The sequence below is a fragment of the Rhincodon typus genome, chromosome 4, assembly GCF_021869965.1.
Source record: "Rhincodon typus isolate 14 chromosome 4, sRhiTyp1.1, whole genome shotgun sequence".
Lineage (NCBI taxonomy): Eukaryota > Metazoa > Chordata > Chondrichthyes > Orectolobiformes > Rhincodontidae > Rhincodon > Rhincodon typus.
The window spans coordinates 28,988,196-29,015,115 of record NC_063335.1 but is presented as its reverse complement, the minus strand read 5'-3'; the positions used below and the strand labels follow the sequence as shown (position 1 = coordinate 29,015,115).

The 26,920-nt window shown below is 38.9% G+C and overlaps 1 protein-coding gene across 2 annotated transcripts in view; it reads left to right on the top strand.

The window, feature by feature from the left end:
• The window catches only part of mcmdc2 (minichromosome maintenance domain containing 2), a 43,110-nt gene that overhangs the window by 13,160 nt on the left and 3,030 nt on the right, over positions 1-26,920 (top strand). The window contains exons 5-12 of one of the 2 annotated variants that reach the window (XM_020532142.2): positions 1,184-1,306; positions 2,593-2,700; positions 5,483-5,611; positions 7,477-7,714; positions 19,330-19,535; positions 19,624-19,790; positions 23,179-23,358; positions 25,183-25,325. In XM_020532142.2, coding sequence (XP_020387731.1) covers positions 1,184-1,306; positions 2,593-2,700; positions 5,483-5,611; positions 7,477-7,714; positions 19,330-19,535; positions 19,624-19,790; positions 23,179-23,358; positions 25,183-25,325 — 1,294 coding nt within the window. Of the gene's footprint in view, positions 1-1,183; positions 1,307-2,592; positions 2,701-5,482; positions 5,621-7,476; positions 7,715-19,329; positions 19,536-19,623; positions 19,791-23,178; positions 23,359-25,182; positions 25,326-26,920 lie in introns of both variants that reach the window. The other variant, XM_048595489.1, reaches the window with a different exon arrangement.

The following is a 26,920-nucleotide window of genomic DNA, read 5'->3' as shown; positions in this document are numbered from 1 at the left end:
CAGATTGGAAGGTTTGAGTCACAAGGAGAGGCTGGATAGTCTAGGACTTTTAACTGTGGAGCAAAAAAGGCTGATAGATGATCTTATAGAAATTTATCAGATCATGAGGGGCCTTGATAAGGTGAATAAGGTCTTTTCCCCGGGGTAGGGTCGTCTAAAACTAGAGGGCATAGGTTTTAGGTGAGAGAGGTAAGATTTATAAAGGACCTGAGGAGCAACTTTTTCACAAAGGGAGTGGTGCATATGTGGAACGGGCTGTGAGAGGAAGTGGTAGAGGCCAGTACAATTACAACATTTACTTGGATAGGAACGGTTTAGAGACATGGGCCAAATACAGGCAAATGGGACTTGTCATCCATGTGCTCACTGACCCACTCAGTCAAGCAACACCTTGACTTTAAAATTTTCAGTGTTATTTTCAAGTCCTTTCAAGGTCTTTACTGCCCTATTTCTATAATCTCCCCCAACCTAGGAACCCTTGCTGCTACCCAGTTAAAATTGCTGCATCATTGGTTGTTGTGCCTTCGGTCACCTGGGCCCAGAACGCTAAAATTCCTTTCCTACGTCTCTCCCTCTCCTCTACCTCACTTTCCTGAATCAAAATACTTATTAAAGTTACCTGACACCTTTGACCAAACATTTGGTCATCTAACCTAATATTTTCTGTTGTGGTACAGTCTCATAATTTATTATAATGTTCCTATGAAGTGCCTTCATGAATTTCATTATGTTAAAGGTGCTTTATAAATATAACTTATTGTTATATTACACAAATCACATTGGCAGAATATCCCAATTATTTCATTTTTAAATAGTCTCTATGTTTGAATGCAGCAAAGTGCTGCATATAGAAAATGATCGATTAATCTATTTCAGTAGTAATGCTTCGTGGATAAATGTTGGCCAGTACTTTCTGATGCTAATGTAAGTGCCACCATTGAGACAAGTGACATTTGGTTATATGTAAGAATATTCAGCCAGAGGTCAGATGTATCACGTGGAGAATTTTGGGTCCGCTTATTTTGACCTTATCCTCACGCGTGGTGCATTAGTGCATCACTTTAGTTCCCACCACATTTGGAAGGAGATTTGCATATTAATTTTTATATTATATTATTACAATATTATATATTTTATAATACATATTGTCATTAAAAATATTTAATATCATTACATATATTAGGCTTTCAGTACATTCGAGTGCATACTGTAGGTGCTACAGAATCAGCAACTGTGCGAAATGATTTCACGTGCACTTTGTGTAACTCTGCACTCAAGGAAGATGTGAAATTCAGAGTGCTGGGTGGTATGTGTATAATTTCTTACATTATTAGCTTAATTCATTATATTCTAAATTTAATTATATATGAAATAATTATGTTTGGCACATTTTGGTGAGAGACATTTCTAAAATAACTTTTGTAAGTGTGTGGGTAGAATAGCTCAGGATTGAAGAACAGAATCTACGATAAACTTAATGCATGGTGGAAATAGAAAATATTGAGCTTCTGTCATAAAATTCTGATATACATTTGTATGTTTTGTTTATAATATCAGTAATAATAGTCAGTATGTTTGTGTATCAATGAACAATTAAGTTATTTGGGTATTACATAAGGATGTCAAATGGTACAAGTTTGAAACACATTCTCCCACTGGCTTAATTGGTTAAATAAATGATTGGTTGATCTACTCAAGGCAAGAAAAATCTCATTGTTCTGCGCCATTTGCTGAATTTTCTTATTGTAACCTGCATATTCACATATACGTTACAATTAACTTCAGTGGTTCAAAAATTACAGAGCAGAAAGTAGGCCAATATTCTTACTCTGCATTGCTAACTGGAGACACTTTTACTGTGGAGACAGCAGGTGGAAAGGACCCTCAGATGCCAGTCACCTATTTCTAAGACTCTGTAACCCCTCAATCCATGTGAAAACTCACAGTAATGGTCTGGAATAAATGGAATCCTGACCTTTTTTCCCTGCTTAGTCTGATCACTTGGTGTGTTGCTGGGCTATTTTAACACCTTGAAACAATAGCATAGCACTGTCTTTGAAGGAGAAAGCAAGTGAAACATTTTATCAAACCTTCCGAAATGTTTTGTTTTAAGAATATGTCAGTTTTTGTTGTTCAAGTTGTTTCTGTTTCTTACCCACCATCCACTTTATCATTCTGTTTGTACCATTTTTGGCAAAAACAAATATAATCTGTGTACATAACCATGAGTAGTACTCAACTTGAATTTATGCATTGCGGAGTCTTTGCATCAGAAGTTGAATTCTGGGCTGAGTAGGACCTGAAACATTGCAACATAGAAAATAGGAGCAGGAGTAGGCCATTCAGCCTTTTGAGCGTGCTTACAATTCAATATGATTATGACTGATCATCCAACTCAGTACCCTGTTCTTACTTTCTCTCAATACTCTTTTATCCCTTTAGGTAATATAATTCCTTGAAACTATTTAGTGTTTTGGCCTGTGAAAGAGAATTCCACAGGCTCACCACTCTGCAAGAAGAATTTTTTCCTCGTTTACAATACAATAATATTTCCTAAAATATTACTTTTGTTTTATCATATATTTTCAAAAGACAAACAGCTTGTTGAAATAATTGATGCAGCTGCCCTTGATGTTATTAAAGGAAATCAAGTCAACAGATCGTATTCTAGATACCAGTCTTTCACTGTATTCTTAAGGGGTGAGTTTTTTTTATTGTAACATTGGCTAAAATGTTGACAATCTTATTGAAATGGCAAATAGTGTTTCATGTTAGTAATCTTAAATAATTTAAGATTTCTTCTGTTACTGGTAAATGTTTGATTTTAGTCAGCAGGCTCCTAAAGTTGCACTATTTCAAATCTAATCAAATCTGGCATGATAGATCACATGATTAATTTTTGCATTTGATTACTGTTGTAGTTAGTCACTGAGACAGTGAAAATAGGTTTTCCCAAATAATTTCTCAGAATTTGCTTGGCCAGTGAATCATTAAGGGAATGAGGGAAAATTAAATGTTTTGTTGCTCTGTGAAATCAATCCATACATTATATATTATATTGTTATATATTATGCACTCATTTGGGGGAGGCAATGGCCCAGTGGTAATATCACTGGACTATTAATCCAGAGACTCAGGTAATGTTCTAATGACCCAGATATGAATCCTGGCACGGCAATGAAAATCTGAAATTAAGAGTCTAATGATGACCACAAATCCATTCTTGATAGTAGGAAAAAACCCATCTGGTTCATTAGTGTCCTTTAGGGAAGGAAAACTGCCATCCTTACCTGATGTGTGAATCTAGACCCACAGCAATGTGGTTGACTCCTGGGGATGGGCAGTAAATGCTGGCCTAACTTGCAATGCCCTCATTCCATGAATGAATGAAAACAGTTATGCTGTGCAGACATCAAAGATGCAGTTGAACTTTTCATGATTTTTCAGGGAGATGGAACATCTTTAGTTACTCCCATGATGACAGTATTGTTTATATTGCTACAATCTTTCATTCCTGATTGGGTACCAGAAGGCCCTTACTTTAACACAGTTACCACATAGGTAGGAGACTGGATCACTAATCAAAGGCTGACTCAGTTGTATATTCTGTTAGCCATTTTTATATGTGAGAGGAGGTTTTGTGCGGAACCATGGGAGCTTCAGCTTGTACTTGGGTTCACACATACAAATAGATAAGGAACATGTTAAAAGTCAGCTATAAAATACAACTTCAAAAACAGTGTTTAAACCAAGTAATCTTTGGCATTATAGTAGACCACAATATACGCATGAGGAAATGAGTGACCTTGACCTGCATGCAGAAAAGTACTGCTGAGGTCTTGGAAATTTCCAAGGCTCATAGTGAGTCACTTTTGTGCGTTCAGCTTGAGTGTGAATACTGAAGATACCAAATGCAGTTAAATTGTATTCTAAAATTAATTTGTGGGATTACTTTTCCAAATGGTGATGCAACAATCTATTCCTCTTTGAAGTAGTAGTAAAGTACCAGGTTTACCAGGATGCTGCCTGGATCACAGGGTATAAGCTATAAGGAGAGGCTGGACAAACTAGGATTGTTTTCTCTGGAATGGCGGAGGCTGAGGGGAGACCTGATAGAAGTTTATAAAATTATGAGAGGTATAGATTGTGTTGACAGTCAGAATCTTTTTCTCAGCGTTGAATTGTTTAATACTAGACAGCATGCATTTAAAGTAAGAAGTGGAAAGTTCAAAGGAGATTAGAGGAGCATGTTTTTTTTACACTGAGAGTGGTAGGTGCCTGGAACGCACTGCCAGGGGTAGTCATGGAGACAAATTCTATAGGAATGTTTAAGGGGCTTTTAGATAGGCACAAGAATAAGCAAGGAATGGAGAAATATGGACTGTGGGCAGGCAGAAGGGATTAGTTTAATTTGGTATCATTTTCGGCGCAATATTGTGAGCCGAAGGGCTTGTTTCTGTGCTATACTGTTCTATTTTCTAAATGAAGTAGATCTTGCTGTAGAATGTGCTTTCTTGTTACACTTGTAAACAGCTGTTTGCGGGGTTCTACGCATACAGTCACAGTAATGGTTTAACAGACATAAACGTTAAGTCTTTGTAGCATATACATACTTGATACACAGGAAACTAATTTTGCTTTGAAAATAGATTCTTGTGAGTGGATTATCATTTGATCTGGCATTAGCAAGGATTATCATTATAGTTTGTGGGTATTCCTCTTTATTATTAGCTGTCCACAATTTTCTGCCCATTAAGATGAATCAGTAACAACTGATAGATTGGGCACTTTTGTTTTTGCCAGTCTTAAGTATTGGTACCTTTGATATTACAATGATGCTTACATAAAATTACAATGTCTTCACTGCATTTTTTAAGTTACAATTCACAATTGATTAATCTGAAAACATAATGCCTCATAAAATGGAAAGATACCATGTATAGGGGATCAAAGACATTCAAAAGCTCTGTGACCTACTTTTTTTAGGCTAATTTTACATTTTATGCAGTCTTGAAAAAACCAGAATGTTGTCAAAGGGCGAGAAATTATTACCTGAAATGTTATGGTTCAAGTGCTTTCTTAGGTTTAGTCTTCCATTAATAAGCAAGGAGAAATTTGGTATGGACTTGGTAAAAAGAATAACATTGGCGGTAATTAACAGTAATTTGTAAGTTTCAGACTTCCAGGGTTAATGTGGAGAAAGTCAAAAATACTTGGCTGACTTAGATGAGATTTTTCTTTTGTACACCCAAAAAAATTTTTATCTTTCCGGGATATTCTACCTAACAGTTTGGTTCACAACTGCAAAGATATTCATCCTATTGGAGACCTGGCAGAATGAATGAAGGTATCAAAAGCAATCTTATGCCTGTAGGTTAGTTTGGACAAGTGAACTAAAATATATATTTTGACATGCTTAATATAACCAATATGTAAACTATAAGGTAATAATGTTGGAAATTTGGAATACTTTTTTTTAAAGATGAGCTTCCTAATAGAATGAAGATGGGCAATAGATACTATATAATAGGAATTCCGGCTCATGTATACAGTGGTTCACAACTACAATTGTGTATGGAAGCAAATAGCATACAGCCATGGTTTACAAACGGTAAGATCTGTATTTAATAGGAAACCAACGGACAGTGATTTTAGAATATAGAATAGTTCAATATAGTGTGGAACCTTTTTGAGTTCAGTTGATATAGTTGATATGGCCTAAATTATCACTGTGTTCCTTCAAGGTGATAAAAGGCAAGCAATAAATTAAGATTTGTTTTTTATTAATATTAAATACAAATAGTAGTAGAAACTTGAATATTGCTGAAAAGAGATATGTTTTGTTAATGTCTTTCACCTTGCATTAATCAGAATAAAGACTGACAGATTGTATCAAATAGCATTTTAGCTGTTTGCAATAAGCAAGGTACTGATCATACCCAACCAGGCCATTCTTGCAAAACTTGCAACATGTTGTCCAATATGAGATGTGATTTTGCAAATGGGCAGCATTTGCTGGATAATCCTGAGTGTGTGAAGAATTACACTGACAATCAATGTTAGATTTTCAGTTAGGCTTGCACTTGGAAGCTACGTATATCAATACCCAGGGCCTAGTCCTTTGCAGACAAAAGAACATGTAGGCACACTGCACCTGTTTTGACTCAACAAGTGACAGCCATTCACTGGTACTTTTCTCAGGGCAATGCCCTGACTAATCAATGTCAACTTGTTTTAAAATTTAAACAAAGCCTGTCAATCATTATTAATGAGTGCTTTCTCTATGGCAATGCCTCTGCCAGAGTCCACTTGTCAACTAATCAACATGCTGCTCTCATGCAGTATAAATGTTGGTTTTTCCCTTGAATTGATATTTTTATGAACTGTGCTGACGAGTGCAAGATGAAACGCTTTGAGAAAGTATGACTTTTATCAGAAATGTTACGCCTGGTATTCTGAGATATATTTCTAATGATCTTATTATGTTGCAAACTCTGTTTGTTTACCACTCTGTTTATAACAGGTGCTGTCAAGAACTGGATTTCAAAGCTTGGATCAATTGTCACCTTGTGGAAGATAGAGATTTATACTCAAAACAAATGCATCTGACATATTTCTTCCTGATCAGTTAGTTTTCCTCTCTTCCAAGCGTACCAGATGCCCTCTACTGCATTACTGAGCTGGCCATTATTAATATTTGAACCCTTACAGAGAATATCAGCTAGTTTTTTCAGCATGGGAGATATTGCAGCTAATTTTAATTGGTTCTTAGTTCAAAAAGCACATGTGTACTTCTTTGTTAATGTAATCAAGATTTTTGATCCCCAGCTCATGGACTGTGGCCAGGTATATCATCTCAGTTACCATCCCAGTTGTGTCTCTGTTAACGCTGAGCTAAGATTAGCTAATGTCACAGGCCAAAGATTGAATTGGGATCTCTTTGGTGTGTATGCGTCAGCTACTTTTTGAATTTTCTCACTTAGAAATTGTTAAAGATTGAAAGAACTGATCAGTTTGTTTCTAACTTTACAATCTTTGCATTTTGGTCGTGCTTACCAGTACTTGTTCTGTATCTTTATTGCTCTGAGCATGACATTATCTCTCTACTTGATCACCAGTCTTCTGTCTTATATTATACTTCTAACAATATTTTACTTCCCAAGGGTACTCAACAGCAGTGCAAAAGTACATTATTAAGATAGCATTAAAGCTATTCAGCCTGTTGGAGGTGCCGGTGTTGGACTGGGGTGGACAAAGTCAGAAGTCACATGACACCAGGTTATAGTACAACAGGTTTATTTGAAATCACTAGCTTTTGTAGCGTAGCCCCTTCATCATGTCATTGTGTGACTTCTGACTTCAGCCTGTTTTAAGCTAACTTGAAATGTTTCAAACCATACATGAAATCAATATAATCAAAATTTGTTGAACTTGCTAAAGTAATAAAACTAATTACCTTTCATGTTTCCTTTAAAGATCCACCCTTCATCAGTGACAACTTCAAATGTCTACTTTCTACCACTGCATCTTCACCTTGGAGATTCACAGCTGTTCTGGCCAATATCTTTGCTGCACAGATTGTTCCTCCAGGCACTTACAACATTCTCAAACTCAGCTTGCTACTGAGTCTGGTTCAGACCTGCAAAAATGAAAAGCAGACAATGGAATGCTTAGACCTTTTAATTGTTACAAGTGATCCAGTAACTGTGGACAGGTGCTATTTCATGTTATTTAATTTTATGTATATTTTTATATGGCAATAGAACAATATCCAGCAGATTTCTCACTTAGAAGTTCCTTTGAATATTTGTATATCTCAAAGCTTATGGAATATCAATATTTACATTGGGGCTTTTTTTCTGCAAATCAGTAGCAATTAATATCCTATCTTTATGTGTGTCGTGGTTCAACTCAGAATTGTGCAACCTGAAGGGAGCCATCCCTTTCCCAGTTATTTCAAAGTCATATATAGCAACCATCCACATTACAGAAATCAGAACTTCAGGTGACATTCATGTTCTTACAGAACTCAGGAAAAATTACCTCATTTCTTAATTAAAGTTTCAGATGGCTCTTAAATTATTTTGTTGACCAAATTATTATTATTTTGTTCCTGGTTCTTTTTATTGGGAGTACAAATTCCGTGTTGTAAATATGCAGCACTCAGACAGATTTTTCAAACCAGAGATAGTAAGAACTGCCGATGCTGGAGTCACAGTTAACACAGAGATAATATTTCTGAAGAAGGGTCCCGAACAAAACGTCACCTTTCCTGCTCCTTTGATGCTGCCTGGCCTGCTATGTTTCTTCAGATCTTTCAAACCACCTGCCTTGGCAACCAGTGGCGTATCTCTGAATCATTTCCTGGGTCAGCTGGCCTGAGTGCAGGCTATAACCTCCCAGCCCATGTAATACAAATCCTACTTTCCCTGGCTTAAGACTTTTTTCTGACACCTGCTAACTGTCTCAAGAATAAAAATCCAGGTCATTGTCTCAAGGTTGGAGGTACCAGGTTGTTGACTTCCTCAGCCACCTCTAACCACACCTGCTTGGTCATTCTTTTCTTCCTGACCTTCAGAAAGCTCACAACATTGCAGCACCTCAATTCCCACAGCAGAACCTCTAAGTAAGGGTCAGAGAGCCAGGGTGCCATATTCCCAGGTCACTTCTCCAATGCTGTGTTTGCTGCTGCCTCAAAAATACAAGTTTTGTTGAGCCCTTATAACCCATGGCATTGCTTCTTTAATTAGACATTCATTCTTTGGCAAAATGGGTGCATCATCCCATCTTCCGTCTATAATTGCTCAGGGAGAATGGAATGCTAATGCTTTTGCTCTTGAAAAGAGCTTTGCCAAAGCATACTGATAGGAATTCGGCTTCTAAACCTGAAAATAGCCCCACTGTTCCAGCAAGGACAAGATGCACATGATTCTGCCCATTATTCCAGAAAACTGTCTTGAATGCCAGTTCATGAACTGCTCCAATCTGCGTTTTGTTAATTTGGCTTGACCAATTTATATGATGATGAGTCCCCTGAAATTATTGCATTATCTTTATTTCATAACCCTGTATGATCCTAATTCGTACTCTGTGGAACATACTAAAATTAGGAGGTCTATAAATTACTTCAACTAATGTTTTATGGCTTGACATGTCTTAGCTCATGCTGTACTATACTCTGACTTTTCTGGGCTAAGATTCTTCGTCATTACAGTCTTTCCATTCTGCCTATCTGTTCTAAAAATCAAATGTCCCGAATTTTTGGTTTGCTCACTTGTACATCTTGTAACCTTGTCGTAGTAATGACTACAATTTCAAACTATTTATGCCATTAATTCATCTATCTTGGTATGAATGCTACATGCGTTCAAATAGTTTGCCTTCATTTTTAACTCATTATTTTCCCATGAGATAACCTTAATACTAATACCCTGTTGCCTTCATTGAAACCTGCCTGTTCCTGCCACACTGTGCTCGATTCACACAAACTATCAGTCTGCTATACAGCCTTGACTTTTCTCTTTGGTCTTAAAAAAAAACCTTCACGTTAATCCCACACCTACCACCTATGAGTTTAAATGTCTATCAACGACCCCATTTTTTGAACTTGTCAGGACACTGATCCCAGTTTTATTTTAGTAGAGTGCATCTCATGGGAGCATCTTTCTCTTTCCCATGTACTGATGGTGGTGCCCCATGAATTGAAACCTGTTACTTTTGCAGCTTACATATGTCATGTTGAGGTTGTATAGGACTTTGGTGAGGCCACTTTTGGAGTACTATGCACAGTTCTGGTCGCCCTGCTATAGGAAGGATATTAATAAATTGGAGAAGGTTCAGAAAATATTTACCACAATTTTGCCAAGCCTGCAGGGTTGGAGAGGGTGGTATGGTGGCTCATTGGTTAGCACTGCTCTCTCACAACACCAAGGACCTGGGTTCAATTCTGTCCTCGGATGACTGTCTGTGTGGAGTTTCTGCGTTCTCCCTCTGTCTGCTTGGGTTTCCTCCGGGAGCTCCGGTTTCCTCCCACAGTTCAAAGATGTGCAGGTTAGGTGGATTGGCCATGCTAAATTGCCCATAGTGTCCATGAATATGACGGTTGGGTGAATTAACCATGGAAAGTACAGGGTTACAGGGATTGGGTAGGATGCTGTTCAGAGGATCGGTGTGGACTCAGTGGGCTGAATATCCTGCTTCGATACTATGGGGATTTTAGGCTGGGATGTTTTTCACTGAAGCATAGCGGGTTGAGGGAGTGACTTTATAGAATAGCAAAGGTCTTTTCCCTAGGGTGGGGTGTTCAAAACTAGGGGGCATATTTTTAAGGCGAGAGGAGAGGATTTAAAAAGAGACCTGAGGGACAGCTATTTCACAGGGAGTGGTTTGTATGTAGAATGCCAGAGCAAGTGATGGATCTGGTGCAGTCACGACATTTAAAATCATTTGGACAGGTACATGAATAGGAAAAGTTCAGAGGGATGTGGGCCAAATGCAAACAAGTAGGACTAGTTTAATTTGGGAATCTTAGTTGGTATGGATGAGTTGGACCAAGCGGCCTGTTTCCATGCTGTATGACTCTGCGACTCTCCTCATAACTCAAACCCTCCAGTCCCTTATGACTTTCCAAAAAGTAGGTGTGTGTGTAGGGGTGCATGTAAACATGTGTGTGTCATGTTTTATTGTCACTTGTACTCTACAATGAACAACATAGTAAAATACAGTGAAAAGTTAACTGTCGCCAAAATCTAGTGCCACTCAAATGCTTCAAGAATAAAAGGATAAAGCTGAGCCAGCCAACCAACGACATCTGTGCTCGACCCACCAACGTCAGAGTCACCACTCTCCAGGTGCCATCTCTTAGTCACTGTGCCCACCACGCCCCTGATGCCGGGTGCCATGCTAGACCCACACTTGTCCCGCATCCAAGAACCCCCAGCTCCACTGCCACTGTGCCAACAACCACGAGACCTCACCTCTCAGTCTATCACAACCAGGAGCTGCCACCACCATGCCAATAACCAGGAGTGCCTGCTCCAGGCCAACCACAACCAGGAGTTCTTGGTACCCGCTGAAGCCACTGCCGCGCCAATACCTGGAGTCACGCTCCCCTCCGCCACCACCGACAGGAAGAAGATAAAGAAAAAGAAAGAAGCCAAAAAGATAGGAAAGAAGAGAGAAAGCGGCCGCCTGCAGCAGAAGGGCCCAGGAGCCTGAACACTGCCTACCTTTCTAGCACCACCATTCAATGTATCCTTGTTCGTCAGAGATAAACAGGAAGCTCACAAATTGCCACTGATAGAATTACAAATGTCTCTGACATATATGCTAACTTTATTTGAAACAATTACTGAACCAAACAGACTGAGTGCAGTTATTGCCAAAATTATAAAACATCATCACATCTAAATCATATTTTACTTTTATCTTCCAGGGTTTCATGTGCAGCAAGTGTTGCAAAGCATCCATGAGGATGATTCTTCAGAGGAACTCATTTCTTCGGAGGATGCACCATCATAGGATATATAGCACCGGATTACTTAGATCCTTAGTTGGGTTTTCATGTAGTGATTTATATCTCACCAATCAGAATAAGCAGACCTTGATGGGTGGCAAGGACAACTGTTGACAGTCTGCTTTGAGGCATAATTCACACTACCCTGTGCTTAGTTGGACAGAGACGCTGAAACCTAGGCACTATTGTTAAGAAGGAGAATGCTAAAAAGAAAGTGTCAGCAACTTGGTCGAGGACTGAGAGATGTGCAAAAGACACTCTTCACAACAATGGAGAGGATGAAAGTGTTCACTTTGATTGTTAATAAATGGAATTGAGAAACTGTCAGCAATGGAGGGAATAGCCAGTTCCATGCAGGTTAAAGCTGAACTGCCAAATGAATCCACGCAGGCCAGAATTGCAGCCATGTTAGGTTGAATGAAAATTTGGCTGCTGCCTTAAAACTAGATCTTAACATATCTAAGCCTTGCAATGTGCTATTAATTGTTGTCAAACTGTTCTACAATAGGGTGATGTGCTCCTGGTCCAGTGATGGATGACAGAAAAAAGGGGCATGAAGGTAGAAGCTTCACTCCCATTTGTCTCCTGTATTCCAACCTCCACCTCCTCCCACAACCAATATAAAACATATAGCCTCACTTCTCAATCTTGAATTTCCTCCTCCACAGTTGCAGAAGGAGAAGTTTTCTCAGCAGTTCAAAAGCATCAGAGCAGTCAAGCCAGCAATCACTCTACCTGAAGCCACATGAGATGCTTCATTTGTGTAAGAAACAAAAATTAAAATACATCAAGAGTGTGTATAAGGATGGTAATAAAATACTACATTGTTAAGATTCCTTTTCTAATAATGTCACGTAATGGTTATTTATTAATTACCTTTCCATGCCTTCCTTTTAGTGTTTTGAATGCCAATATCCCCTTTCACTTGTTTCATGAATGCCAACGCATGATGAATTTAATTGCATGAGCCCATTGACTGGATGAATGACAGGAGGACTCTTGAGGTGAGGTGATTGATCTGGTGGTTAGAGTTGATTGCAAGATTTCATTTCTTACATTTTACACCTAGGTGAACCTTTTCAGAACATAACAGATCACTATTATTCTGGGCACTCTCAATGGTATGTACTCCAAGCACTTGAAGCCCTTGTTAAACATTCCAGTGGATTTTTCTGTGACACAAGATGGACATGAAGCTCTCATTGTAGCATGTCTGCACTCCACTGTCAAGATTTCTCAATGTTTTCATGCCACGTTTGAAGAGACATTTCCTGTCTCTCTTAAAAGGCATCCCGTAAATCTGTTCCATAGAAATAAAACATTTGAAATGTTAGACTGATGCAATAAGAATCCATCATGATAGCTCCCAGCGAATTTGGAACACACTTAGAAACCCGTTTCTGTGGTTGTACTTTAGCTGTGCATTGTGTAACTGATGGCACCAATGGCCGGATGGAATACAGCCAGAGAGTCGGATCCACCTGCATGCTTATTTTGGCTATCGCCAGCAAAGGGTGGGTGAGGGGGAGGTAAGGTTTATGGGATTTTCAGCGCTGGCAAATTATTCATTCACCAACTGCCTTATGTGTGTGTGTACAGAGTACAGTGAGGTCCTCAGGATGTCCCTGGTAGCACTCTGGACAAAATCACAGGCAAAAAAAAAATTAGGTCAGTCGTAACCTTCACAGCTACTGGTAGTTTGTCTCTAACAGATAAAGCAGGCAGCAGATCTTCCTTTGGGATCACCCAATATGACAAGCAAAACCTGTGGAAGTATGGCTGTTCCAAGAGTTCAAATAAGCTGAACATTTGTGTTTAAAGATTGATTTCAGTACCTCTCCTATTGCTTTGGACATTCACAGGTACTTATCTTAAAATTCCTAATTTCTAATCTGTTCTTCTAACAGTAGGCAGAATTTCATTCTGACAGATCTGCACACAGCAAGGAGACCATCAGTGAGTCAAGAATCATCAACATCTCAGAGGTTACCATTTATCAGAAATGTAAGAGGACCAACCAAATACTGTGGTTTTAAGAGCAGGCCAGAAGCTGGGAATCCAGTAGCAAGTTACTTATGTTCTGATTCTTCCAGTACATGTATGTCTACCTCCTGCAACACTCAAGTCAAGAATGTGACAGAATATTCCCCGCATGCCTGGATAAGTGCTGCACAGATAATACTCAGAAAGCCTGACACCATTCAGGACAAAGCAGCCAGCTTGAATGGTACCCCATGCATCACCTTAAACATTCATTCCCTCCATCACTGGCTCACTATGGATGTAATGTGCAATATTTACAAGAAACAACTCACCATGTTCCTTCAACAGCACCTTCCTATTCTGCAACCTCTATTACCTAGAATAATAGGTAATAGATGCATGAGAACAGCACCACTGCAAACTCCTCTCAGAACCATATATTATCCTGAATACCCACAAACCCTTTTTGAAAAATACAACATACTCATCAACTTGCAGAACTCTCTTGCCTAAGACCATCCAAATTGGAGAACAAACATCACAAAGGAGTCAACTATTTCAAGTGTCTCCTACAGGCTTAGATGAAGGCCAGGTGTAAATATCAGAAGGAGCATACTTAAACTTGGTGATCCAAGCCACCAGCAAAACTAACGTGCCTCTTCTGTGGTGGGTCCAGTATTCAACTAATCGGGACCCACAATGTTGGAGAGCAAGAAAATCATCCTCAATTCCAAGGGACTGCCTAAGAAGAACCTGACCTGGAATTGTGTTCCTGTTCTTTCACTGTCACCAGGTCAAATTACTAGAACTCAGTCCCTATTGGGTGAACATGTATTTCGTGATTAAATCATCTCAAGGGCAATTAGGGACAGAAAATAAATGCTTGTCAGCGATGCTCAAACCGTTTGAATGAAAAAAAAATTCAGACTTTGCCATGATGGTACTTTAACATAGTCTGGCATTAGCATCCTGCTTCTGATTTCCTTACCAGAGAGGGCAGACGAGACAACATGATGAAATGTAAATGGAAGGATTTCACATTAAAGGGACCCGTTTAAACTCGGATTAAACTGTTCATTTATTTATATTGTTGCAACAACAAGAATGAAAGAGAGTGCAGGGATGCTGTGAACACCTCATTGATGTTTACTGAGGTCTTGCTGCAGAATCTGAGTAACTGAAATTTGTGTCGATCAATAATGAGAAGAGGCAGCCTCTCAGACAAAGCAGACATGATGGAAGTGGCCAAGGAAGTGAGTAACTGGTGCAAGAGATGCGAGAGGCATACATCTTTCAGGTGCCACCTTCCTCATTCTGAATTTCCTCACATTCACCTGACGAAGAAGCAGTGCTCCTCAAATAAGCCGGTTAGACTATAATCTGGTGTCATGTGACTTCTGACATTCATCTGCACAGCAGTCCTCAGAATAATATATCTTGCAACTGCACTCATTCTTCTTTTCAGGTCTTTCCACATCTAAATAGTCAACACTCATTGTCATCTGTGTGTCATCTCCTACCCATATCTCTCAGTCACCTGCAACAAAATAAAATTCCCTCACCAACATTGTCTACTTCTCACAGTCACAACTCTCTGTTTTCCTCCTTACTGGATAAAATATTACAGAACTCCAAGGAAGATATAGAACAGTAGGTGTGGGGTAATCATCGCCTGGTTAAATGGAATGAAAGCTTTGTTCCAGGAGGTTGCAGATGTCAGCAATGACTTAGCATGAAGAACTGAATCTCCTGAGGCACTAGTGCACAATGTTGAGTGAGGTAATCCTTTGTTTGTAGAGACTGAATTGTGGGCTTCACCTCCTTGGAGCTGGGTCTTTATACCTATCCCTTTTGCCCTGTGGAACAGATTGTGAAAGAGGAGCTAAAGTGCTGTTGCTCCTGCTGCTTTTGATCTTGCTACATTACTTATCCTTCATCAGAGGACCTAGGTAGAGCTGATTAAGTTGTTACCATACCACATTGAAGGCTGCCAGCAGAGAAGTGCAGATTGAGATGAGCGAAGTCAAAGACAGATGAAATGACTTCAAAGTAGTTGGAAATCACCTGATAAGCTGTTATTGCATATTCTCAGAAAAAGTGCTGTGAGCATCCACTTTATCCATGGGTGCAGCTATTCAATTTCCCTGATTGAAAGCACAGGCTGTCAATTTTACTGAAGAAGCCACATGCCACCATGTTTTTGGGCTAGTTGACATCGAGATGTTCTAACCTGCTTATGGAACCTGTACACTGATTGTTAAAGACAGAACGCTGGTTAAATCCTGAGTTAATTGTTTCTTTAATTATTTTAATTACTTATTGACAGTTCTACAGGTGAATCTTGCTTGCCTGCAAATGCACCTGGAAAAGACTTGGAAGCTACAGGATAATGTTGGGTTTCTGAGCAAACACCATGTTTCAGGACATCATAACCACATCTGTATCTAAACCCACTTCTCCAAGACAGTTAAATTTCTGCCCAGTATTAATGTAGTTTCTGGGCAAAGGCAACATTTTATGGTTGGGTATTTAACAATGGTAATACCATTGAATGTCAAGAGGAGATGTTAATTTTTTGTTGGAGATGATCATTCCCTGGCACTTGTTTGATCCAAATATTACCTGGCGTTAACACCAGCCTGAATCTCGTCCAAGTTTTGCTGCCTGTGGCCATGGACTGCTTCATTATCTGTGTAGTAACAAGTGGAACTAAACACTCTGCAATCATTAATGAACATCCCCACCATCTCCCTCATGAGGGAAGGGAGGCCATTTCTGAAGATGGTTTAGACCTAGGACATTCCCCTGAGGAACTCATGCAGAAATATCCTGAGACTAAGATGATTGAATTCCAACAACCAGAACCATCTTCCTTTTGGTTAGATATAAGTCAACCAGTAAAAACCTTTTGCTCAAGGGCAGTCACTCTGTGTTCAACTCTTTTGGCCATGTTTGGACTAAGGCTGTAATAAAGTTGGAAACCCAGTAGTGATAATTGTCCAGATTGTATTTGTTCTGTTCTTTTGTGAATAGGACACTCTTAGTGGTTTTCAACAGGTGAATTTCAGTGTTGAAGCTGTACCTGAACAACTTAACCAGGGAGTGCCCTGGTTCTAAAGCCCAAGTCTTTAGCCCTAGAGCTAAGATATTGTTAGTGGTGAAGCTTTTGCTGCTTCCAATATATTCAACTTTTCTTGATAGCTGGTTGAATAAATTGAATTGGCTGAAGACTGGCATTTGTGAAGCTGGAGGCCTCTGGATGAGGTTGAGCTGGATTATTTACTTTACACTTTTGGCTGATGATGGTTGCAAACACTGCAGCTTTGTCTTTTGCACTTATATGCTGGGTTTCACCATCATTGAGATTGGGAATGGTCAAGAACAGTTCTCCTCCAGTTTGTTGTTTAATTGTCCACCACTATTAATGATTGGATGTGATTCTACCCTTGGTCTGTTTTCACCCAGTGCTTTATTTGAGGAATGGACTTAATCAGTTTTATACATTGTTTTACTTAGGGGTGCTTGCATAGTAATTTAACAACTTTACATAGATGTGGAGACTGGACCCATGTTTATATTTATGTACCCAGGATGACCAAAACGTACTCATCCCACCTATGGTAGGAGAGGCGAGAAACAGATCTACTGCAAGCTCAGAAGTCCTTGAAAAAAAATGTCTCCACAGTCCTTCCTAGGCAATAGGCAAGCCCTTACCTCTTTTTTATTACCTAGGAGTCATATCGAGTAAATACCTTCTAAACTATGTGATAACTTTGGTATCACATGCCATCTTAAGGTTCTATTGGGAATAAATTTTCATTCCATCTTTTGGAGTCTTGCTCCAGACATTGATCAGCCTGTGAGAAAAGTAAAGCTAACCTTATTCTGCCCAAAAACACAAGACTGTAGACATAGGAGTAGAAGTAGGCCATTAAGCCTATTGAATCTGTTTTACCATTCAATGAAATAGTGGCTGACCTGATAATCATCAATTTCATTTTCCTGCCTTTTCCTTATGACCCTTCATTCTTTTACTGATTAAAAATCTGTCCATCTTTGTCTTGAATATACTTAACAACCCAACCTTGGCAGCACTGTGCGGTGAAAAATTCCACGGATTCACTACACTATGAAAGAAGAAATTCCTCCTCATCCCTGTTTTAAATGTGTGACCCCTTATTCTGAGATTATATACTCTGTCCTGGACTCTCCAAAAAGGGGAAACAACTTCTGCACATCTTACCTCTGAATCTTGTATGTTTTGATAAGGTTGCCTCTCATTCCTGCCCAACCTACTCAACCCCCCCTCATTAGATAATCCTTCAATGCCCAAGAACAGCCTAGTGAACTTTCTTTGGCCTACCTCCAGTGCCAGTATATCTTTTAGATAAGGAGCCCAAAACTTTTCACAACTGTGGTCTGACTAGTGATAACACAGTGTGGAGCTGGAGAAGATCAGTGGGCCAGGCAGCATCAGAGAAGCAGGAAAGTTGATGTTTTGGGTCGGGACCCTTCTTCAGAAATTCTTCAGCATTTCTGAAAAAGGGTCCTGACCCGAAACGTCAACTTTCCTGCTCCTCTGATGCTGCCTGGCCAGCTGTGCTCCTCCAGCTCCACACTGTGTTATCTCTGACTCCAGCATTGGCAGTTTTTACTATCTCTGATGTGGTCTGACTAGTGCCTTTTATAAGCAAAACTTCTCTACTTTTATATGCTATTCCCTCTGCAACATCCCAGTTGCCTTCCTTATTACCTGCTGAACTTGGGTGCTAGCTTTTTGTGACTCCTGCAAAAGGACTCCCAAAGCCCTCTGTAGTTTTCTGCAGTGTTTCTGCATTAAATAATATTAATGTCCTTTATCCTTCCTGCCAACAAGCATAACATCACACATTTTCCCACATTATGTGCCATCTGCCAGATTTTTACACACTGGCTTAACCTGTATACATCCCTCTGCCGACTCTTTGTGTCATGCTTCCACCTATTTTCATGTCATCAGCAGTAATACATTCAGTTTCCTCATCCAAGTCATAAATATATATTTATAAACATCGTAGCACCAGCACTGATCCCTATGGCACTCTACTAGTTACAGATTGCCACCTATAAAATGCTCCCCTTATCGCAACCCTCTTCTTCTATTAGTTAGTCATTCCTCTATCCATGCTAATATCCTGCATCCAACATGATAGAGTCATATTAAGTAGCCTAATGTGTGATACCTTATCAAATACTTTCTGAGATTGTATCCTCTGTCCTAGACTCCCCAACATATATTGTCTTCACTGCTTCACATTTATCTATCTTGTTTGTTCCCTCCTCAAAGTTTCCCAGTAAATTTGTCACACATGATTTCTCTTTCATAAAGTCATACTGACTCTGTTTGATCATTTATGTATTCCTAAATGCTCTGCCATTACACCCTTTACAACAGACTCTGATATCTTCTCAATAACAGACGTTAAGGTAACTGGTCTATACTTACCTGATTTTTGTCTTTTTTCTTATTGAAATAAAGGTGTTACATTGGCAGTTTTTCAACCCTATTGAACTTTTCCCAAATACGTAGTGTTGTAGAATTTTTACAGTGTGACAGAAGGCCCTTCAAAACTACATGTTTGTACTGGTCTTCAAGCATCTATCTTCTAATCTCATTCTAATCTAATTTTCCAGCATTTGTTCCATAGTCTTGTCTGCCAGCATCAAACACTTTCCATTTTTGGGTGATATTCATGCCTTTTGTAGTCTTAACTATGAGGATAAAATCTCCTCCTGCTCTACAGTTATCTATCTGGGCCTGTTTTCATGAAGATTTTTCCATTTTTCTGTAGGCTGTTAACATATAGTTTGAGCCTTGTGCCTTGTGGAGTGCGACATTTACCGTCATATGAAATGTTTGCTACAGTCTCGAAAGATGAACATGGAACTGGCACTGCCAAAGTTCAGGCTGGCTCTGCCTTACTGGCTAAAGGAGGTATCTGCTATATAGGAGAACTTTTTTCATACAGAAAAGACAAACTTGATTTACTTCAGACAGGTATGCTCCACACTTCATTACCATCAGCCCTAGGTAGTTGGTATTTAATAGAATTTTGCATTGAAACTGTGTCTTGTGTCTGTATTAGTTTTAGAGACTAGGAGTACCACAGTGTTTATTTCTGGGAAAAAGTTTGGAGAAGATGTTGATCAACAGATGTCCTTTCCAATCCAGTGCAACTTCTGGGCTTTGGCTGATGCTGATAGTCACCTAAAGAAAGCCATGCAACAAGAAGATGCTGTAATTGGTTCAATGGTAAGAAAAAAAGCCAGGCAGTATCTTATTCTGTTCAAGGATAACGTATATCACAGGTGTGTGATGTTGAATTAAACTTTGATTCTTATTAAATAAAAATTGAAATCAGTAGTTAGCACTTTAGATAAAAACATTGACACAATTTAAAATTATTTTCTTTTACATATATGCTGCAGCCAAACTAAAAGTGGGAAGTAATCTTGCAGTCTTCTGCCAGTAATCGCTTTAAACATTGCTGATGTATTTTAGAGTAGCCCAGCCTGAAATAATGAGAGAAATTTTAGTCCCCAGAAATGGATGCATTTGTGGCAAGTGAAATGTAAAATTAACTTTAAATCTCAAATCTAGCTCCTAACTCACCAGGTTTTAGTGGAGGTGGATAGGATGTGGAGGGTTGTGACAAAACCGGTTTCCTCTTAGGAAATGAATAGTCAGTAAGCTTTTTAATTGAGGTGGCATCTTTCCATTTTAAAAGGTTTTCTTTTACCCATTTTTGCTAGGTTTCCAGGGAATCAGTGTAGATTAAAGGGAAGTTGGGTTGGATCCATGAAGTTTTCCTTAAGTAAATTGAAAGCACTGCTGTGGGCCAGGAGAGGCAAGAATATTTTCTTCAGCCCCAACAAACTTACCACCCACCAGTCCATCGCAATCACTGATCCCATTGCCAACTCTACACTCTCATACTGCCCAATCATTCACATCTCCGTATATGTTCCTCTCTCCATGATCTCTCCTCTGCTTCATGGCCCATTCTGCAAGCTTTCCTAGTTTGTCGGAATCCAGACTGTTTTAAAAAAAATGCTTTTTTCTAATCAAGTGGTTCAGAAATGTTATTACACACTTTTAGAACAGGTGGGACTTGAACCTGGACCTCCTGGCTCAAAGATAGGTCTCCTACCATTGCACCATAAAAGCTCTTAAATCTTTTGTGATGATTCCCAGAATAACAGGGCCTGATTTTAAATGTGCTATGTTAGTGCAAACATCTGGAGCAGGTGGGACTTGAACCCAAGGACTTCAGGCTCAGAGATGGGGACACTACCACTGTGCCACAGGAGCAATTCTTTCCCACCCTGGAATCATCAGGAACCAACAGATTCCAGTTTCATCTTCTCCCATGCATACGTGGCAAAGACATGAATTGAAAACTATACAATTCCCTTTACAGACAATTTGGGCCCCCATGATGTCATCAACGGTAGATTGCAATGTTTACTCAGTGACCAGAATGAGAAGTAGTATTAAGTATCCTACTGGATCAACCCAACAACAAAGCAAATTACAGCCCAAAGAAGGCTAAGCTTAAAAATGTTTTTCTTTCCTTGGTGGGGTGTGGAGGAGTGGTTGGGGGAGAGAACCAGGAAAAACAGGAGTATATTTGATAATCTTCTCCACAAGAGACTATCGGTAAGAACAAATATCCACAGAATTGGAGGTGATCTTATGGCATGTGCTGAAATAGGTTGAGAGATTGGAGACAGACAGTAAGTAATATGCACAGGTATCCATTACCCACCATGTTAGTGACCTCCTCAAAAAGAAGCTACGTTAGTCTGACATGACTCACCCTTCACAAATCTATTTACGATGCTTTCTAATCTCGTATTATTCAAATATGTTGCCCCTTGTCAAAGTCATACCATGGTAGGCACACTGATTCCTCATGTTGTCAATATCAATTTCAAAGTTCACCTTTCTTCCATGATTATACTGTTCAATGTTAACAATATTAAGGTTTGAATGTGATGACTTTGAATAAGCCCAGGTTTTCATAACTTCGGCGCTTAGAATCTTCATATGAGGGAAAAAAACATGATTCGTACTGGGATAAAACACTGAGGAGGAATCCGAAAGTCATTTTAGAAGAGTAAAGTAAGTAATAGTTACTATATCATTATCATTAGTTCAAATCCTCATTCACTACAGCTAATATCATGTTAAGAATACTTGCACCTATCTTAATTTTATTTTTAAATGGAAAATTGTTTTGCATGGCCACTTTGGAAACTTATCAGATTTTTGTATCCAGACTACAAATCAATTATTAATTAATATTTGTGTCAAATTAAATTCTTCCAAGGGTTGTTTAAAGCAAAATGGGGGGTGATTTTCAGTTTGAACATATATTGAGTGTGTGAAGTATTATATGTGTTCTAATTAACCTGTACAGTGGTGTTAGTACACACTTATAAAGCAGATGGGATTTGACCCATCCCTTCTAGCTCAGAGGCCACCACACCACAAAAGCCCTTTTTGTCAAGTGTGCCTATATTTCCTAATCAACCCTTTCGGAAATGTTGTGACATACCTCTGGAGCAGGTGGAACCTGAACCCAGGTTTCCTGGCTCAGAGATAGGAACATTACCACTACACCTCAGGAGTCCTTTGTGTATGACAATGTGTATTTACATTAATTCACTGAGCTGTCATTCTTCCTATTGGTAGTTTACTGGACTAGAGGATACAAGATCCAGCACGTCACCAATGTGAAGGTGCAGCTGCATCTTAACTGGGATGAATCATAGAATAGAATCTCTTCAGTATGGAAGCAGGCCATTCAGCCCAACAAGCCCACACCAACTCTCCAAAGAGCATCCCACCCAGACTCGCCCCCCTAACCTATCCCTGTAACTGTGTGTTTCCCATGGTTAACCCACTTAACCTACACATCCCTGGACACTGTGGGCAGTTTAGCATGGCCAATCCACCTCACCTGCACATCTTTGGACTATGGGAGGAAACCGGAGTACTCAGAGAAAACCCTCACAGACATGGGGAGAATGTGCAAACTCCATACAGAATGTCACCCGAGGCTGGAATTGATCCTGGGTCGCTGGTGCTGTGAGCAGTGCTAACCTCTGAGCTACTGTGCCAAAGTACTTGAAGTACTTGGAGAAAGAGGGAGCATAGCGCTTTTAGAGAGAAAGATGTCAAACCTTTTAAGCCTTGAAGCTCACAGAAGACAGGTATAGTACAATAGCAAATAAGCAATCAGTTTTTATTATTTGAACCCCAACTGCTTTTTGTGAATGCACAAAATAACTGGATCTGAACATGGAATGCCATTCTGGTTGGGTTGGAAGCAGTAATTCAGCAAGCAGAGATGAAATTGGTTCATGGATCATGACTGTGGCATTTGATTTCAATTAATATATATTCATGAGGTTTCAATGCGATGCTTCAACTACTTACATGAAACCTACCCAATAACTAAAATGAGCTGGAACCATACAGTAGATTGGTGTTGAAACATAGCCTTTTATTTGGTCCTGCTACTATTGTTTTAAAGTGCAAATGGGGAGATAGGAACCCAAAAGATGCCCAATTTTAATTTATACATTTTTTTCTTTTTAAAACTTGTTGATTTTTTGTTGTTTCTTTAACTTAGGACATCAGCTCAGTCCCAGCTAATCTGGTTGATGGTTTTGGTCTGTTGATTTACTGTGGTGAATCATCCAACTACCATTCTCCTGTGCATCTAATACAGCATGTACTGAGTGAAGCTATGAATCCAAGCAAGCCTCTTTATCCAGCACTGCAGAAATTTACGACACAAGACTATGAAAAGGTAAAAATAAGAAATTGATCTAGTTGCTAATCCATGAACCAAAAGGAAAACCTTATTACAACAGTGTTGACTAAAATAGTGTTGACTAAATGAGAATCAATACTTATTTTCATTTTAGGACCTTCACTGTCAAATTGTGTAAATGCTGAAATGACCATAAATATAAGATTAAAGTACATCTCCATATGGTACCTACCTAACTAACATGCAAATTAATGTATGGTTTTGTTGTAAACACATTTCACAAATGATTGAAATATTTTACTTTCATTCTTGTCATAGTAATTTTCTTTGTCATTCATCTGTGACCAAAGTGGTGTAATTTTAATTTATTCTTAAATGGTTGATTGTCACCTGAAATAAGGACCAAGTCAGTTAATTAACTGTGCCACCGACCCAAAGCTGGTGTTGGAATGCATGAACTATCATGTACATGACTCATTTGAATGTTGCTGTTGAGCTGTCAGCACCAAAGAAACACTGCATTATAGCATGCCAGTTGTCAAGGGTGGAAACGGATTTGGCTTGTGGAGGGAGGACATGTGGAGAGGAAAGGAGAACTAAATCTGGATGATGGACCTATAGAAACCTGTAAGATTTTTTCTGAGGTCAAGAGGAGCTTTCCAGTGCATCTCCTATGCCCACAGAAAATTCTTCAAAAATAATTCTTGTGCCCTTTTTATCAAACAGCAATCAATGGTTCATTGAAGGATCTTACATCAGGCTGCTCAGGTGAATCAGACGCCAAAATGCTGCTTCAAATTGTATCTGTTTTAAAGCCAGTCCTGTTTTTATTGTCAACTAATGCATATATTTGCAAGTGCAGGAAGATTGATTATTATTATATGTCTGGTCAAACGACTAGTTTTATGATAAAGAGTATATATTCGAGAAAATAGTATGAATTTCAAAAATACACGAGCAGTGCCATAACATCATGGTCATGCAGTGATTAAGAAGGTTGATAAGCACTGCTTTTTTCATTTGTGGATCCAGAGTAAAATCCTTTTGTCAAATCATTTGTGTGCACTCTGACTCATAAAGGAGAAACCAATTGCTGTTTGGTGGCAGTTTGATGCTGCAAGAGTTAAACCCTTGTAACAAAAGGTTGTAAAATTTGAGCAACTATTTTAAACTGAAAAGAACTATTGATAATTAAAGATAAAATCAGAGGCCCTTGGTCAACTTTGAAAAACCGCCAGACAACATGAATAGATTCATGGTGTAAGCATTAAGTTTCTATAAGTATAAGGGTGAGCTGTAAAACACATATCAAGTGTTAAAAATACATTTCAACACCTTTGGATTCCAAGCAACAATGCAAAGGTTGATTTTAATTGGGTTTAATTTTTAAGCACATTTATTGATAACAAAATCATATCAATTTAAGAGCCCTCCTCTAAGGACATGGTGATAATCAGATTATGAATGAAAATCTGCTGTACAGAGCACAAAGTAATGACTAATTCTTATAAAAATGGCAATGTCTTTGCGTTCATTACGGTTTATAAATTAGTTTCTCTAGCTTCGATCTTAGTTCTTCATGTATGTCCATTTTCTGAATGTGAAGGATTTAGATATTTTACTTGCTGGCCTAAAATAAAATGTGATTCACCTGGAGGAACGGGTTTCAATTCTGAAATTGATTTAAATGTCATAAGTTCTTTAGTTAGTACACATTTACTAAATTTGCAGTTTTACTTAATAAATTGAAAAATAGTTGAGTAAATGTGTATTTAGGAATCAAGTAAGATATATTCTTCTGGAGTGCTTCTGATCAGTCTGTGACTGTATGTCTCCTGATTTAAAACACATCTTGATCAGCTGCTAGCATTTGCTAGAAACCAGCAGACTGAACTTACTTCCGAGGCCGAGAGGCTTATACAAGGGTATTACACTGCAAGTCGGAGAGTCCGAACTGATCCTGTCCATGGATCTAAAATTTCCCCCACTGCACTGAAGGCATTGTAAGTTATTTTTATGAAAATTCATCACTGAGTAATATTTTGTAAATAAAATGTACAGTCTTATTGATTGAGGGAGAGCAATTGTAGCATCAGTTGAAAGTTGGAGCAGTTTAGTAACCAATCTCAGCTAAAATAGTGAAGTTTGTTCAAAGCAAATGTAACTATTGAAAAAATCCGATTGAGAATCTAATAGAGTTAGTCCTAATGTTCTCAACCCCCTTTATATCCTATGAGATAGCCTATATTTCAATGACAGGATCTGTTAACTTTTTACCTATGTCTTTTGGACTACTGCAGAAATACAACAAATGTGAAAACACTGTTTGTTAATATTCTAGCCTCCCTTGGGTTTCAAAGTATGCTAAACACAGTGAAGGCATGAAATAATTAGTCATAAAACTCGCATATTTTAAAATAACAATGTTTCCTAATACCACAGAACCGAAAGATAATGGATATTCCTGCATTTCTAATTTGAAATTATAGGATACATTATGTTGGTGTAGAGTAGAGGGATATTTACTCAATATCCACCTGGACCTGATCTGGAATTGCCAGGTACTGAAAAGATATACCCTATTTCCCACATCCCTTGCTTGATGAATATAAAACAACTGTTCACTTAGTTAGGGAATTTGGGAGACATTTTTTTTTTAAAAAGGCATCTGTGACCTGATTCTAGGATTCCCTGCACATTCCCAGGATTTTGAGTTTTCAGAAGTGCCTCTTCAGGTTGTGGGCTGATGGGCTGTGAGCTCACACCTTGAATTGCTGATGTGGTCAGCTCCACTGCAGGGATTGGCATATCCTTCTCCACAATGTTCATGGAGTTGAGCTAACTTTTTGAAGTGTTGCGACTCACACATCTGAGTTGTTAGCTATGGTCTACATGTGAGCTTTTTATGCAGGAGATGATGGTATAGTGGTAATGTTACTTGACTAATAATTCAATAAGCTAGTATAATACACTGAGGACATGGTTCAACTCCCACAAACTGACATATTTAATAAAATATAAAATTAAAATCTTGTCTCTAATGGTCACCATGGAACTGATAGGTTGTCATAAAGTCTCATCTGGTTCATTAATGCCCATTAGAAAAGGGAATCCGCTGTCTTTACCTGGTCTAATCTGCATGTGATTGCAGACCCACAGCAATATGGTTGACTCTTAACTGCTCCTTTAAATTAGAATAGAATAGAATATCCTTTACTGTCACATGTACTCAAGTACAGAAGTACTGTGAAATGTTTCAGATGTCACCTCTCATTGCGCCATCTTAGGTACAAAGTACCTAGTTACAAATCTTAGAAACAAAAAAGTAGGAATAAAAAAGAAAAGAAGTTGCATTACCTTACAGTGATTCATAGTATAAGTTAGAAACAAGACATTGTTAAAGGGATAAACATTACATTGCTGTAGCTCAGCGCAGGAGTTTCCATGTGTGGTCTGACCGGCTTCGCAAGCTGCTGACTGCCCGCACCAGACCCTAGTCCAACAACTGTCCCCACTCCACTCCAGCTCTCAGCCATTCCAGGCCTCCAGCCCACTTTGCTCCAGCCCTTAGCCACTCCGCACCGCTCCAGGCCTCCAG